Below are 20000 nucleotides of genomic sequence, written 5' to 3'. Positions count from 1 at the left end.
AGACCTGGGAACAGTTTCTATGTGTTCAGCGCGATGTCTGCTTTCAAATGGGGCGTTCATTGTGAGAATCTCGCGCGCCCTCGTCCTTTGGCGGGCTAAAACGTTCGGGTCACGCGAAAATATATGCACTCTATTGCGCGTGCCTGAATTGGGGCTCTCTCCTTTTCCATGAGACACCAGTTGATGTCGGTTTGTCTGTTCGCGCTGATCATTGTTTTACACGTTTATAACATCCTAAAGCTTGATTCTGCACTTAGTTTGACCAGTTTAGTCGACATATAATATGTAATTTTGAAGTTTTGATGCGCAAGAGTGCGGGACCAGAAGTCATTTTGGGTGCATTTCAGCTGAAGCTGTTAGCATATGCTAATACAGAGACACACAACTTGAAACCAAACGATGTATTGGGTAAGTATGACTCCTTCCACGTCTTCTGATCGAAGAACATCAAAGGTAAGGGAATATTTATGTGGTTATTTTGGGTTTCTGTGTACTCCAAACGTAGAGGAGACATACTGCTAATATCTGAGCGCCGTCTCATTGTATAGCCTAGTGAACGAATTCTGTAACGTTAAAAATAAATGTAACACAGCGGTTGCATTAAGAAGCAGTGTATCTTTGTAAATATATGTAGAACATGTATATTTAGTCATGTTTATTGCTTGTTATCTGACGTTATCTGTCGGAGCTATCCTCATTTCTCCGGACATTTGAGTAGCATTTTTTGAACATGCCGTCAATGTAAACAGAGATTTATGGATATAAATGGCATATTATTGAAAAAAACATAAATGTACTGTGTAACATGTCCTATTACTGTCATCTGATGATGTGTAACATGTCCTATTACTGTCATCTGATGATGTGTAACATGTCCTATTACTGTCATCTGATGATGTGTAACATGTCCTATTACTGTCATCTGATGATGTGTAACATGTCCTATTACTGTCATCTGATGATGTGTAACATGTCCTATTACTGTCATCTGATGATGTGTAACATGTCCTATTACTGTCATCTGATGATGTGTAACATGTCCTATTACTGTCATCTGATGATGTGTAACATGTCCTATTACTGTCATCTGATGATGTGTAACATGTCCTATTACTGTCATCTGATGATGTGTAACATGTCCTATTACTGTCATCTGATGATGTGTAACATGTCCTATTACTGTCATCTGATGATGTGTAACATGTCCTATTACTGTCATCTGATGATGTGTAACATGTCCTATTACTGTCATCTGATGAAGATTTTCAAAAGGTTAGTGAATGATTTATTTCTATCTATATCTATACATAATGTATCTATATCTATACATAATGTATCTATATCTATACATAATATATCTATATCTATATCTATACATAATATATCTATATCTATACATAATGTATCTATATCTATACATAATATATCTATATCTATATCTATACATAATATATCTATACATAATGTATCTATATCTATACATAATATAACTATATCTATACATAATATAACTATATCTATACATAATATATCTATATCTATACATAATGTATCTATATCTATACATAATGTATCTATATCTATACATAATATATCTATACATAATGTATCTATATATATACATAATATAACTATATCTATACATAATATAACTATATCTATACATAATGTATCTATATCTATACATAATATAACTATATCTATACATAATGTATCTATATCTATACATAATATATCTATATCTATATCTATACATAATATATCTATACATAATGTATCTATATCTATACATAATATAACTATATCTATACATAATATATCTATATCTATATCTATACATAATGTATCTATATCTATACATAATGTATCTATATCTATACATAATATATCTATATCTATATCTATAATAATATATCTATATCTATACATAATGTATCTATATCTATACATAATGTATCTATATCTATACATAATGTATCTATATCTATACATAATATAACTATATCTATACATAATGTATCTATATCTATACATAATATAACTATATCTATACATAATATATCTATGTCTATACATAATGTATCTATATCTATACATAATGTATCTATATCTATACATAATGTATCTATACATAATATATCTATATCTATACATAATGTATCTATATCTATACATAATGTATCTATACATAATATATCTATATCTATACATAATGTATCTATACATAATATATCTATATCTATACATAATGTATCTATATCTATAATAATATAACTATATCTATACATCATGTATCTATATCTATACATAATGTATCTATATCTATAATAATATAACTATATCTATACATAATGTATCTATATATATACATAATGTATCTATACATAATATATCTATATCTATACATAATGTATCTATATCTATACATAATGTATCTATATCTATATCTATACATAATGTATCTATATCTATACATAATGTATCTATATATATACATAATGTATCTATACATAATATATCTATATCTATACATAATGTATCTATATCTATACATAATGTATCTATATCTATATCTATACATAATGTATCTATATCTATACATAATGTATCTATATCTATATCTATACATAATGTATCTATATCTATACATAATGTATCTATATCTATATCTATACATAATATAACTATATCTATACATAATATATCTATATCTATACATAATATATCTATATCTATACATAATGTATCTATATCTATACATAATATATCTCTACATAATGTATCTATATCTATACATAATATATCTCTACATAATGTATCTATATCTATACATAATATATCTATACATAATATATCTATACATAATATATCTATATCTATACATAATGTATCTATATCTATACATAATATATCTATATCTATATCTATACATAATGTATCTATATCTATACATAATGTATCTATACATAATGTATCTATATCTATACATAATGTATCTATATCTATACATAATATATCTATATCTATACATAATGTATCTATACATAATGTATCTATATCTATACATAATATATCTATATCTATACATAATATATCTATATCTATACATAATATATCTATACATAATGTATCTATATCTATACATAATATATCTATATCTATACATAATGTATCTATATCTATACATAATGTATCTATATCTATACATAATATAACTATATCTATACATAATGTATCTATATCTATAAATAATATATCTATATCTATACATAATATAACTATATCTATACATAATATATCTATACATAATGTATCTATATCTATACATAATGTATCTATATCTATATATATACATAATATATCTATATCTATACATAATATAACTATATCTATACATAATATAACTATATCTATACATAATGTATCTATATCTATACATAATATATCTATATCTATACATAATATAACTATATCTATACATAATATATCTATACATAATGTATCTATATCTATACATAATGTATCTATATCTATATATATACATAATATATCTATATCTATACATAATGTATCTATATCTATACATAATATAACTATATCTATACATAATGTATCTATAACTATATCTATACATAATATATCTATATCTATACATAATGTATCTATATCTATACATAATATAACTATATCTATACATAATGTATCTATATCTATATCTATAATAATATATCTATATCTATACATAATGTATCTATATCTATATCTATACATAATATATCTATATCTATACATAATGTATCTATATCTATACATAATATAACTATATCTATACATAATGTATCTATAACTATATCTATACATAATATATCTATATCTATACATAATGTATCTATATCTATACATAATATAACTATATCTATACATAATGTATCTATATCTATACATAATATAACTATATCTATATATAATATAACTATATCTATACATAATGTATCTATATCTATACATAATATAACTATATCTATACATAATGTATCTATATCTATACATAATATATCTATATCTATACATAATATATCTATATCTATACATAATATATCTATATCTATACATAATATATCTATACATAATGTATCTATATCTATACATAATATATCTATATCTATACATAATGTATCTATATCTATACATAATGTATCTATATCTATACATAATGTATCTATATCTATACATAATGTATCTATATCTATACATAATGTATCTATATCTATACATAATATATCTATATCTATACATAATATAACTATATCTATACATAATGTATCTATATCTATACATAATATAACTATATCTATACATAATGTATCTATATCTATACATAATATATCTATATCTATACATAATATAACTATATCTATACATAATATATCTATACATAATGTATCTATATCTATATATATACATAATATATATATATCTATACATAATATAACTATATCTATACATAATATAACTATATCTATACATAATGTATCTATATCTATACATAATATAACTATATCTATACATAATATAACTATATCTATACATAATATATCTATACATAATGTATCTATATCTATACATAATGTATCTATATCTATATATATACATAATATATCTATATCTATACATAATGTATCTATATCTATACATAATATAACTATATCTATACATAATGTATCTATAACTATATCTATACATAATATATCTATATCTATACATAATGTATCTATATCTATACATAATATAACTATATCTATACATAATGTATCTATATCTATATCTATAATAATATATCTATATCTATACATAATGTATCTATATCTATACATAATATATCTATATCTATACATAATGTATCTATATCTATACATAATATAACTATATCTATACATAATGTATCTATAACTATATCTATACATAATATATCTATATCTATACATAATGTATCTATATCTATACATAATATAACTATATCTATACATAATGTATCTATATCTATACATAATATAACTATATCTATACATAATATAACTATATCTATACATAATGTATCTATATCTATACATAATATAACTATATCTATACATAATATAACTATATCTATACATAATGTATCTATATCTATACATAATATAACTATATCTATACATAATGTATCTATATCTATACATAATGTATCTATATCTATACATAATATAACTATATCTATACATAATATATCTATATCTATACATAATGTATCTATATCTATACATAATGTACCTATATCTATACATAATGTATCTATATCTATAATAATATAACTATATCTATAATAATATAACTATATCTATACATAATGTATCTATATCTATAATAATATAACTATATCTATACATAATATAACTATATCTATACATAATATAACTATATCTATAATAATATAACTATATCTATACATAATGTATCTATAACTATATCTATACATAATGTATCTATATCTATACATAATGTATCTATATCTATAATAATATAACTATATCTATAATAATATAACTATATCTATACATAATGTATCTATATCTATAATAATATAACTATATCTATACATAATGTATCTATAACTATCTATACATAATGTATGTATATCTATATCTATACATAATGTATCTATATCTATATCTATACATAATGTATCTATATCTATATCTATACATAATGTATCTATATCTATATCTATACATAATGTATCTATAACTATATCTATACATAATGTATCTATATCTATACATAATGTATCTATATCTATATCTATACATAATGTATCTATATCTATACATAATGTATCTATATCTATATCTATACATAATGTATCTATATCTATACATAATGTATCTATATCTATATCTATACATAATGTATCTATATCTATACATAATATAACTATATCTATACATAATATAACTATATCTATACATAATATAACTATATCTATACATAATATAACTATATCTATACATAATGTATCTATATCTATACATAATGTATCTATATCTATATCTATACATAATATATCTCTACATAATGTATCTATATCTATACATAATATAACTATATCTATACATAATATAACTATATCTATACATAATGTATCTATATCTATACATAATGTATCTATATCTATACATAATATAACTATATCTATACATAATGTATCTATACATAATATAACTATATCTATACATAATGTATCTATATCTATACATAATATATCTATATCTATACATAATGTATCTATATCTATACATAATATAACTATATCTATACATAATATATATATAACTATATCTATACATAATGTATCTATATCTATACATAATATATCTATACATAATATAACTATATCTATACATAATATAACTATATCTATACATAATGTATCTATATCTATACATAATATATCTATACATAATATAACTATATCTATACATAATATATCTATATCTATACATAATATATCTATATATATACATAATATATCTATATATATAATAATATATCTATATCTATATCTATACATAATGTATCTATATCTATACATAATATATCTATATATATAATAATATATCTATATCTATATCTATACATAATGTATCTATATCTATACATAATATATCTATATCTATACATAATATATCTATATCTATACATAATGTATCTATATCTATACATAATGTATCTATATCTATACATAATGTATCTATATCTATACATAATATAACTATATCTATACATAATATAACTATATCTATACATAATATAACTATATCTATACATAATATATCTATATATATAATAATATATCTATATCTATACATAATGTATCTATATATATACATAATGTATCTATATCTATACATAATATATCTATATCTATACATAATATATCTATATCTATACATAATGTATCTATATCTATATAATAATATATCTATATCTATACATAATATATCTATATATATAATAATATATCTATATCTATACATAATGTATCTATATCTATATCTATACATAATGTATCTATATCTATACATAATATATCTATATATATAATAATATATCTATATCTATATCTATACATAATATATCTATATATATAATAATATATCTATATCTATACATAATGTATCTATATCTATACATAATATATCTATATCTATACATAATGTATCTATATCTATACATAATGTATCTATATGTATACATAATGTATCTATATCTATATCTATACATAATGTATCTATATCTATACATAATGTATCTATATCTATACATAATGTATCTATATCTATACATAATGTATCTATATCTATACATAATGTATCTATATCTATATCTATACATAATATATCTATATCTATACATAATGTATCTATATCTATACATAATGTATCTATATCTATAATAATATAACTATATCTATACATAATGTATCTATATCTATACATAATGTATCTATATCTATATCTATACATAATATAACTATATCTATACATAATGTATCTATATCTATACATAATGTATCTATATGTATACATAATGTATCTATATCTATATCTATACATAATGTAACTATATCTATACATAATGTATCTATATCTATACATAATGTATCTATATGTATACATAATGTATCTATATCTATATCTATACATAATGTATCTATATGTATACATAATGTATCTATATGTATACATAATGTATCTATATCTATACATAATGTATCTATATCTATACATAATGTATCTATATCTATACATAATGTATCTATATGTATACATAATGTATCTATATCTATATCTATACATAATGTATCTATATCTATATCTATACATAATGTATCTATATGTATACATAATGTATCTATATCTATATCTATACATAATGTATCTATATCTATATCTATACATAATGTATCTATATCTATATCTATACATAATGTATCTATATCTATACATAATGTATCTATATCTATACATAATGTATCTATATCTATAATAATATATCTATATCTATACATAATGTATCTATATCTATACATAATATATCTATATATATAATAATATATCTATATCTATACATAATATATCTATATCTATACATAATGTATCTATATCTATACATAATGTATCTATATCTATACATAATGTATCTATATGTATACATAATGTATCTATATCTATACATAATGTATCTATATCTATATCTATACATAATATATCTATATATATATACATAATGTATCTATATCTATACATAATATATCTATACATAATATATCTATATCTCTACATAATGTATCTATATCTATACATAATATATCTATATATATACATAATGTGTCTATATCTATGATAAATATATGTATTAATGTGTGTGTGTGTGTGTGTGTGTGTGTGTGTGTGTGTGTGTGTGTGTGTGTGTGTGTGTGTGTGTGTGTGTATAACTCACTGTAGGTGCTGAGCAGTCCTTCAAACTGTGTGATGAGCCCAACCTCACAGAGCTGCAGCAGGAAGCCTTTATCCTCCAGACCCGAGTACAGCCTTAATACAAACCCACACACCACCGCACACAGCTAGAGAGACGGGAGGGAGAGAGGGGGAGAGGGGAGAGGGAGAGAGGGGAGAGAGAGGAGAGGGAAAGATAAAGGGAGAGAGAGAGGGGGAGAGGGGGAGGAGAGAGGGAGAGAGAGAGGAGAGGGAAAGATAAAGGGAGAGAGAGAGGGGGAGGGGGGAGGGAGAGAGGGAGAGAGAGAAGGGAGGGAGGGAGGGGGAAGGAGAGAGAGAGAGGGGAGGGAGGGAGGTAAGAATGGAGAGAGAGAGGGGAGGAAGGGAGGGAGGGAGGGATGGAGAGAGAGAGGGAGAGAGGAGAGAGAAAGATAAAGGGGAGAGAGAGGTGAAGAAGAGAGAGTGGGAAGGGATAGGGAGATAGAGAGGTAGGGATGGAGTGAGAGAGAGAGGGAGGGAGAGGGGGATAGAGTGAGGGGAGGGAGATAGGAGAGAGGTAGGGAGGGAGAGGGAGGCGAGGGAGAGGGGGATAGGAGAGACATATTAAAGGACGTAGGTCCTGTTAGGGACCACCTGGCTGAAGACCACGTGTTAAAGATCTAACCAAACATGACCACATGTTAGGATCTAACCAAACATGACCACGTGTTAAAGATCTAACCAAATTTGACCACATGTTAGAGATCTAACCAAACATGTTAGAAATCTAACCAAACATGACCACATGTTAGAGATCTAACCAAACATGTTAGAGATCTAACCAAACATGACCATATGTTAGAGATCTAACCAAACATGACCACATATTAGAGATCTAACCAAAGATGACCACATGTTAGGATCTAACCAAACATGACCACATGTTAGAGATCTAACCAAACATGACCACGTGTTAAAGATCTAACCAAACATGACCACATGTTAGAGATCTAACCAAACATGACCACATGTTAGAGATCTAACCAAACATGACCACGTGTTAAAGATCTAACCAAACATGACTACATGTTAGAGATCTAACCAAACATGACCACATGTTAGAGACCTAACCAAACATGACCACGTGTTAGAGATCTAACCAAACATGTTAGAGATCTAACCAAACATGACCACGTGTTAGAGATCTAACCAAACATGTTAGAGATCTAACCAAACATGTTAGAGATCTAACCAAACATGACCACATGTTAGAGATCTAACCAAACATGACCACATGTTAGAGATCTAACCAACCATGAACACATGTTAGAGATCTAACCAAACATGAACACATGTTAGAGATCTAACCAAACATGTTAGAGATCTAACCAAACATGACCACATGTTAGAGATCTAACCAAACATGTTAGAGATCTAACCAAACATGACCACGTGTTAGAGATCTAACCAAACATGTTAGAGATCTAACCAAACATGACCACGTGTTAGAGATCTAACCAAACATGTTAGAGATCTAACCAAACATGACCACATGTTAGAGATCTAACCAAACATGACCACATGTTAGAGATCTAACCAAACTTGACCACGTGTTAGAGATCTAACCAAACATGTTAGAAATCTAACCAAACATGACCACATGTTAGAGATCTAACCAAACATGACCACATGTTAGAGATCTAACCAAACATGACCACATGTTAGAGACCTAACCAAACATGACCACATGTTAGAGACCTAACCAAACATGTTAGAGATCTAACCAAACATGTTAGAGATCTAACCAAACATGACCACATGTTAGAGATCTAACCAAACATGACCACATGTTAGAGATCTAACCAAATATGACGACATGTTAGGGATCTAACCAAACATGAACACATGTTAGGGATCTAACCAAACATGAACACATGTTAGAGATCTAACCAAACATGACCACATGTTAGAGATCTAACCAACCATGACCACATGTTAGAGATCTAACCAAACATGAACACATGTTAGAGATCTAACCAAATATGACCACATGTTAGGGATCTAACCAAACATGAACACATGTTAGGGATCTAACCAAACATGAACACATGTTAGAGATCTAACCAAACATGACCACATGTTAGAGATCTAACCAAACATGTTAGAGATCTAACCAAACATGACCACATGTTAGCGATCTAACCAAACATGACCACATGTTAGAGATCTAACCAAACATGACCACATGTTAGCGATCTAACCAAACATGTTAGAGAGCTAACCAAACATGACCACATGTTAGCGATCTAACCAAACATGACCACATGTTAGTGATCTAACCAAACATGTTAGAGATCTAACCAAACATGACCACATGTTAGCGATCTAACCAAACATGACCACATGTTAGAGATCTAACCAAACATGACCACATGTTAGCGATCTAACCAAACATGACCACATGTTAGAGATCTAACCAAACATGACCACATGTTAGAGATCTAACCAAACATGACCACATGTTAGCGATCTAACCAAACATGTTAGAGATCTAACCAAACATGACCACATGTTAGCGATCTAACCAAACATGACCACATGTTAGTGATCTAACCAAACATGTTAGAGAGCTAACCAAACATGACCACATGTTAGCGATCTAACCAAACATGTTAGAGATCTAACCAAACATGACCACATGTTAGAGATCTAACCAAACATGACCACATGTTATCAACTATACAAGAAACCCCCCCCCATCCCACCACACTACTCACTGCCTGGCTGAAGACAGCATCTCGTCTGTGTGTCAGGGCCTGACCGTGGCAGGCTGATGCTGCTGCCCCCTGTAGGAGTACGAAGGTCATAGCACACCGGGCCCTCTCCACCGCGTCACTCACACACTCCTTCAGAGTCACAACTAGAGGGAGGAGTTGCTCTTGCCACGAAGGGGACGGGTCTGGAAGAGGGGCGAGAGAGACCTGCCAAGGAGCGCGGGAAGAGTCTGGAAGAGGGGCGAGAGAGGCCTGCCAAGGAGAGCGGGAAGGGTCTGGAAGAGGGGCGAGAGAGGCCTGCCAAGGAGAGCGGGAAGGGTCTGGAAGAGGGGCGAGAGAGGCCTGCCAAGGAGAGCGGGAAGGGTCTGGAAGAGGGGCGAGAGAGACCTGCCAAGGAGAGCGGGAAGGGTCTGGAAAGGGGGAAGAGAGAGTTCAAATCCATTCAATTATCTGTGGAACGAATGATTTCAGGAACTTAATAAAAGTTGCAAACAGAAATGGATCCTTCATTAAAGTTCTCCCCAATCTGAACCAGTCGGAGTGATTGAAGATATAGTAGTAACCTTTCCATTCACTTATAGATATTTTCTTAAGAAACCAAGGAAGGAAGGATGTAGGAACCAAGGATGTAAGAACCAAGGAAGGATGTAGGAACCAAGGTAGGAAGGATGTAGGAACCAAGCTAGGAAGGATGTAGGAACCAAGGAAGGAAGTATGTAGGAACGAAGGTAGGAAGGATGTAGGAACCAAGGAAGGATGGGTGTAGGAACCAAGGATGTAGGAACCAAGGAAGGAAGGATGTAGGAACCAAGGTAGGAAGGATGTAGGAACCAAGGAAGGAAGGATGTAGGAACCATGGTAGGAAGTATGTAGGAACCAAGGTAGGAAGGTTGTAGGAACCAAGGTAGGAAAGTTGTAGGAACCAAGGAAGGAAGGATGTAGGAACCAAGGAAGGAAAGATGTAGGAACCAAGGAAGGAACGATGTAGGAACCAAGGTAGGAAGGATGTAGGAACCAAGGTAGGAAGGATGTAGGAACCAAGGAAGGAAGGAGGTAGGAACCAAGGAAGGAATTATGTAGGAAGCAAGGAAGGAAGGATGTCGGAACCAAGGTAGGAAGGATGTAGGATCCAAGGAAGGAACGATGTAGGAACCAAGGAAGGAACGATGTAGGAACCACGGAAGGAAGGATGTAGGAACCAAGGAAGGAAGGATGTATTTCTGTAGTTTGGGGCCGTACCAGTGTTGTGTGAGGTGGTGGTGACATCATTCTGTGTCTGTGAGGTCACTTCCTGTTTCCTGTTCTCCCTCTCCTGTAGCCGGTCCACCATGGCGATGATGCAGTTCAGACTCATAGCAACGTTAGCCCACACCCTGTCCTAAACACACAACGTTAGTCCACACCCTGTCCTAAAGACACAACGTTAGCCCACACCCTGTCCTAAACACACAGACAACGTTAGCCCACACCCTGTCCTAAACACACAGACAACGTTAGCCCACACCCTGTCCTAAACACACAGACAACGTTAGCCCACACCCTGTCCTAAAGACACAACGTTAGCCCACAACCTGTTCTAAAAACACAACGTTTGTCCACACCCTGTCCTAAACACACACACAACGTTAGTCCACACCCTGTCCTAAACACACACACAACATTAGTCCACACCCTGTCCTAAACACACACACACACACGCACACACAACGTTAGTCCACACCCTGTCCAAAACACACACAACGTTAGTCCACACCCTGTCCTAAACACACAATGTTAGCCCACACCCTTTCCTAAACACACAACGTTAGCCCACATCGTATCCTAAACACACACACAACGTTTGTCCACACCCTGTCCTAAACACACACACAACGTTAGTCCACACCCTGTCCTAAACACACACACAACATTAGTCCACACCCTGTCCTAAACACACACACACACACGCACACACAACGTTAGTCCACACCCTGTCCAAAACACACACAACGTTAGTCCACACCCTGTCCTAAACACACAATGTTAGCCCACACCCTTTCCTAAACACACAACGTTAGCCCACATCGTATCCTAAACACACACACAACGTTAGTCCACACCCTGTCCTAAACACACAACGTTAGCCCACACCCTGTCCTAAACACACAACGTTAGCCCACACCCTGTCCTAAACACACAGCGTTAGCCCACACCCTGTCCTAAACACACAACGTTAGCCCACACCCTGTCCTAAACACACAACGTTAGCCCACACCCTTTCCTAAACACACACACAACGTTAGTCCACAACCTGTCCTAAACACACACAACGTTAGCCCACACCCTTTCCTAAACACACAACGTTAGCCCACACCCTTTCCTAAACACACAACGTTAGCCCACACCCTGTCCTAAACACACACACAACGTTAGCCCACACCCTGTCCTAAACACACAACGTTAGCCCACACCCTGTCCTAAAGACACAACGTTAGCCCACACCCTGTCCTAAACACACACACAACGTTAGCCCACACCCTGTCCTAAACACACAACGTTAGCCCACACCCTGTCCTAAACACACAACGTTTGCCCACACCCTGTCCTAAACACACAACGTTAGTCCACACCCTGTCCTAAACACACACACAACGTTAGTCCACACCCTGTCCAACACATTAGTCAACACCCTGTCCAATACATTAGTCCATACCCTGTCCTACACATTAGTCCACACCCTGTCCAAGACATTAGTCAACACCCTGTCCAACACATTAGTCAACACCCTGTCCAACACATTAGTCAACACCCTGTCCTAAACACATTAGTCCACAGCCTGTCCAACACATTAGTTAACACCCTGTCCAACACATTAGTCAACACCCTGTCCAACACATTAGTCAACACCCTGTCCAACACATTAGTCAACACCCTGTCCAACACATTAGTCAACACCCTGTCCTACACATTAGTCAACACCCTGTCCAATACATTAGTCCATACCCTGTCCTAAACACACAACATTAGTCAACACCCTGTCCAACACATTAGTCAACACCCTGTCCTACACATTAGTCCACACCCTGTCCAATACATTAGTCCACACCCTGTCCTAAACACACAACATTAGTCAACACCCTGTCCAATACATTAGTCCAAACCCTGTCCTAAACACACACCATTAGTCAACACCCTGTCCGACACATTAGTCCACACCCTTTCCAACAAATTAGTCCACAGCCTGTCCAACACATTACCTGTCCAACATTAGTCAACACCCTGTCCAACACATTAGTCAACACCCTGTCCAACACATTAGTCAACACCCTGTCCTAAACACATTAGTCAACACCCTGTCCAAAACATTAGTCAACACCCTGTCCAACACATTAGTCAACACCCTGTCCAACACATTAGTCAACACCCTGTCCAACACATTAGTCAACACCCTGTCCAACACATTAGTCAACACCCTGTCCTAAACACATTAGTCAACACCCTGTCCAACACATTAGTCAACACCCTGTCCAACACATCAGTCAATACCCTGTCCAACACATTAGTCAACACCCTGTCCTACACATTAGTCCACACCCTGTCCAATACATTAGTCCACACCCTGTCCTAAACACACAACATTAGTCAACACCCTGTCCAACACATTAGTCAACACCCTGTCCTACACATTAGTCCACACCCTGTCTAACACATTAGTCAACACCCTGTCCAACACATTAGTCAACACCCTGTCCTACACATTAGTCAACACCCTGTCCAATACATTAGTCAACACCCTGTCCAACACATTAGTCAACACCCTGTCCTAAACACATTAGTCAACACCCTGTCCTACACATTAGTCCACACCCTGTCCAACACATTAGTCCACACCCTGTCCAACATATTATTCCACAGACTGTCCAACACATTAGTCAACACCCTGTCCAACACATTAGTCAACACCCTGTCCAATACATTAGTCCATACCCTGTCCTACACATTAGTCCACACCCTGTCCAACACATTAGTCAACACCCTGTCCAACACATTAGTCAACACCCTGTCCAACACATTAGTCAACACCCTGTCCTAAACACATTAGTCCACAGCCTGTCCAACACATTAGTCAACACCCTGTCCAACACATTAGTCAACACCCTGTCCAACACATTAGTCAACACCCTGTCCAACACATTAGTCAACACCCTGTCCAACACATTAGTCAACACCCTGTCCAACACATTAGTCAACACCCTGTCCTACACATTAGTCCACACCCTGTCCAATACATTAGTCCATACCCTGTCCTAAACACACAACATTAGTCAACACCCTGTCCAATACATTAGTCCAAACCCTGTCCTAAACACACACCATTAGTCAACACCCTGTCCGACACATTAGTCCACACCCTTTCCAACAAATTAGTCCACAGCCTGTCCAACACATTAGTCAACACCCTGTCCAACACATTAGTCAACACCCTGTCCAACACATTAGTCAACACCCTGTCCTAAACACATTAGTCAACACCCTGTCCAAAACATTAGTCAACACCCTGTCCAACACATTAGTCAACACCCTGTCCAACACATTAGTCAACACCCTGTCCTACACATTAGTCCACACCCTGTCCAACACATTAGTCAACACCCTGTCCAACACATTAGTCAATACCCTGTCCTACACATTAGTCCACACCCTGTCCAATACATTAGTCCACACCCTGTCCTAAACACACAACATTAGTCAACACCCTGTCCTAAACACATTAGTCAACACCCTGTCCAAAACATTAGTCAACACCCTGTCCTACACATTAGTCAACACCCTGTCCAACACATTAGTCAACACCCTGTCCAACACATTAGTCAACACCCTGTCCAACACATTAGTCAACACCCTGTCCAACACATTAGTCAACACCCTGTCCAACACATTAGTCCACACCATGTCCTACACATTAGTCAACACCCTGTCCAACACATTAGTCAACACCCTGTCCAACACATTAGTCAACACCCTGTCCTACACATTAGTCCACACCCTGTCCAACACATTAGTCAACACCCTGTCCAACACATTAGTCAACACCCTGTCCAACACATTAGTCAACACCCTGTCCTACACATTAGTCAACACCCTGTCCAATACATTAGTCCACACCCTGTCCAACACATTAGTCAACACCCTGTCCTACACATTAGTCAACACCCTGTCCTAAACACATTAGTCCACACCCTGTCCAACACATTAGTCAACACCCTGTCCAACACATTAGTCAACACCCTGTCCAACACATTAGTCAACACCCTGTCCAACACATTAGTCAACACCCTGTCCAACACATTAGTCAACACCCTGTCCTACACATTAGTCCACACCCTGTCCTAAACACACAACATTAGTCACCACCCTGTCCAACACATTAGTCAACACCCTGTCCTAAACACATTAGTCCACACCCTGTCCAACACATTAGTCCACACCCTGTCCAACACATTAGTCAACACCCTGTCCAACACATTAGTCAAGACCCTGTCCAACACATTAGTCAACACCCTGTCCTACACATTAGTCCACACCCTGTCCTACACATTAGTCCACACCCTGTCCTACACATTAGTCCACACCCTGTCCTACACATTAGTCCACACCCTGTCCAACACATTAGTCAACACCCTGTCCAACACATTAGTCCACACCCTGTCCTAGACATTAGTCAACACCCTGTCCAACACATTAGTCCACACCCTGTCCTACACATTAGTCAACACCCTGTCCAACACATTAGTCCACACCCTGTCCAACACATTAGTCAACACCCTGTTCAACACATTAGTCAACACCCTGTCCAACACATTAGTCAACACCCTGTCCAACACATTAGTCAACACCCTGTCCAACACATTAGTCAACACCCTGTCCAACACATTAGTCCACACCCTGTCCAACATATTAGTCCACAGCCTGTCCAACACATTAGTCAACACCCTGTTCAACACATTAGTCAACACCCTGTCCAACACATTAGTCAACACCCTGTCCTACACATTAGTCCACACCCTGTCCAATACATTAGTCCACACCCTGTCCTAAACACACAACATTAGTCAACACCCTGTCCAACACATTAGTCAACACCCTGTCCTACACATTAGTCCACACCCTGTCCAATACATTAGTCCACACCCTGTCCTAAACACACAACATTAGTCAACACCCTGTCCAACACATTAGTCAACACCCTGTCCTACACATTAGTCCACACCCTGTCCAACACATTAGTCAACACCCTGTCCTACACATTAGTCCACACCCTGTCCAATACATTAGTCCACACCCTGTCCTAAACACACAACATTAGTCAACACCCTGTCCAACACATTAGTCAACACCCTGTCCTACACATTAGTCCACACCCTGTCCAACACATTAGTCCACACCCTGTCCAACACATTAGTCTACACCCTGTCCAACACATTAGTCCACACCCTTTGCAATATACTGAAGAGAACAGGTCAACAGATCTTACCCACTCTTCTTCCTCGTCATACTCCGTGTGTTGGGGGATGGATTCCTGTCGCCATATCGACGGCCGTAACCCGTCCTGATTGGCCGAGGAGAGCCTGGGACCCGTCCCATTGCCGTGGGTTACATGGGCGTGTCCGTTGCCGAGGTGGTAGGCGGGCCTTGCCGTGTGGAGAGCCAACAGGGCGTTCTTTACCAGCTCATCTTTCAGAGCGTGAACAAACTGTTCAGTCTGCATAAGGGGTGACATAAGCTTTACATAACTGACACTTGAAATACAGTGTCAGATCTTTTACCTAGGGATCTTTCCCGTCTGTACAAGGGAACGTGTGTGTGTGTGCGTGTGTCTCACCCTGTGTGCCAGGCTGTGCAGTATGTTCTGTAGTCTTTGGGAGTTGACTTCCAGAGCAGCTTGCAGTAGCTCCTCAGTTAGCCCAGAGATGAGAGGCTGGAGCTGAGAGACACTACTCAGTACCTCCCTGGCTCTGGAGCACTCCTCTGGTGAGTAGGAGATACAACAATATGCTGCACTAACACTGGAGAGAAAGGGAGGATTGAGGGGGGGGGAGAGAGAGAGAGAGAGAGAGAGAGAGAGAGAGAGAGAGAGAGAGAGAGACAGAGAGAGAGAGAGAGAGAGAGATAGAGAGAGAGAGAGAGAGACAGAGATAGAGAGAGAGAGATAGAGAGAGAGAGAGGGAGAGAGAGAGATGGGAGAGAGCGACAGAGAGAGAGCGACAGAGAGAGAGAGAGACAGAGGGAGAGAGAGAGACAGAGAGAGAGAGAGACAGAGAGAGAGAGAGACAGAGAGAGAGAGACAGAGAGAGAGAGAGAGAGAGAGAGAGAGAATAAAATGGACAGGAAGAGAGGTTTGAACAGAACATGTTAACGGTGGTCCCCAGCCACATTAAAGTCATCTCTGATCTATAGGGTATATCTTCATTTAACTAGGGTATTAATCACCTACGCTGGCTGGGGAGAATATGCTGCTTCAACATATAGGTCGAGATCACGCGTACACACACCTCTTGTTGTCGCTGTCTGGTTTGTTGAGCAGCCTCTGTAGCCCACCGTGTTTAAACCCCTGGTAGTGATCAGCTGGTGCTCCTACTGTCACAACATCATACCATACTGTTGAGGAGGGGGAGGGAGGGAGAAGGGGAGGGAGAGGGGGAGGGAGGGGGAGGGAGGGAGGGAGAGGGGAGGGAGGGAGGGAGAGGGAGGGAGGGAGGGAGGGAGGGAGGGAGAAGGGGAGGGAGGGAGGGAGAGGGGAGGGAGGGAGGGTGTAGGGGAGGGAGAAGGGGAGGGAGTGAGGGAGAGGGGAGGGAGGGAGGGTGTAGGGAGGGAGAAGGGGAGGGAGTGAGGGAGGGAGAAGGGGAGGGGAGAGGGGAGGGAGGGGGAGGGAGGGAGGGAGGGAGGGAGGGAGGGAGAGGGGAGGGAGAGGGGCGGGAGAAGAGAGAGAGAAGGTGTGTTTAGGTACAATACACTTCCACAGAGTAGGACACACACACACACACACACCGTACCTGTTCTCCGTGAGCAGGTAACCTGCATCCTCTGTGTGTGCAGGTTGACAGGTATAAACTCTAGATATCTGTCACTCTTACTACAGCTGGCCTTAAAGGAGCAGGACGAGCCTGAAACAGAGAATATACCACAAATAAAATCAATAAAAGGATACAAACGTATTAACCAGTACCCCCAACAGACCAACCCTGGTCACCAGTACCCCCAACAGACCAACCCTGGTCACCAGTACCCCCAACAGAACAACCCTGGTCACCAGTACCCCCAACAGACCAACCCTGGTCACCAGTACCCCCAACAGAACAACCCTGGTCACCAGTACCCCCAACAGACCAACCCTGGTCCACCAGTACCCCCAACAGACCAACCCTGGTCCACCAGTACCCCAACAGACCAACCCTGGTCACCAGTACCCCCAACAGACCAACCCTGGTCACCAGTACCCCAACAGACCAACCCTGGTCCACCAGTACCCCAACAGACCAACCCTGGTCCATCAGTGCCACCAACAGAACAACCCTGGTCCACCAGTACCCCAACAGAACAACCCTGGTCACCAGTACCACCAACAGACCAACCCTGGTTCACCAGTACCCTCAACAGACCAACCCTGGTCCACCAGTACCCTCAACAGACCAACCCTGGTTCACCAGTACCACCAACAGACCAACCCTGGTTCACC

The 20000-nt window shown here is 35.9% G+C and overlaps 1 protein-coding gene across 2 annotated transcripts in view; it reads right to left on the bottom strand.

Annotated features, from left to right (window-relative positions):
* Positions 1-20000, bottom strand: part of LOC135574231 (type II inositol 3,4-bisphosphate 4-phosphatase-like) — a 72692-nt gene that overhangs the window by 17961 nt on the left and 34731 nt on the right. For both annotated transcript variants that reach the window (XM_065025180.1, XM_065025178.1), the window contains 7 exons: positions 19318-19428; positions 18817-18922; positions 18147-18330; positions 17799-18026; positions 12524-12662; positions 11288-11694; positions 8536-8659 (listed from right to left, as the gene is read on the bottom strand). In XM_065025180.1, coding sequence (XP_064881252.1) covers positions 8536-8659; positions 11288-11694; positions 12524-12662; positions 17799-18026; positions 18147-18330; positions 18817-18922; positions 19318-19428 — 1299 coding nt within the window. The remainder of the gene's footprint in view (positions 1-8535; positions 8660-11287; positions 11695-12523; positions 12663-17798; positions 18027-18146; positions 18331-18816; positions 18923-19317; positions 19429-20000) is intronic.

This window comes from Oncorhynchus nerka, linkage group LG12 (assembly GCF_034236695.1).
Source record: "Oncorhynchus nerka isolate Pitt River linkage group LG12, Oner_Uvic_2.0, whole genome shotgun sequence".
Classification (NCBI taxonomy): domain Eukaryota; kingdom Metazoa; phylum Chordata; class Actinopteri; order Salmoniformes; family Salmonidae; genus Oncorhynchus; species Oncorhynchus nerka.
The sequence above is the reverse complement of the archived record's forward strand: the minus strand, read 5'-3'. Positions and strand labels throughout refer to the sequence as shown.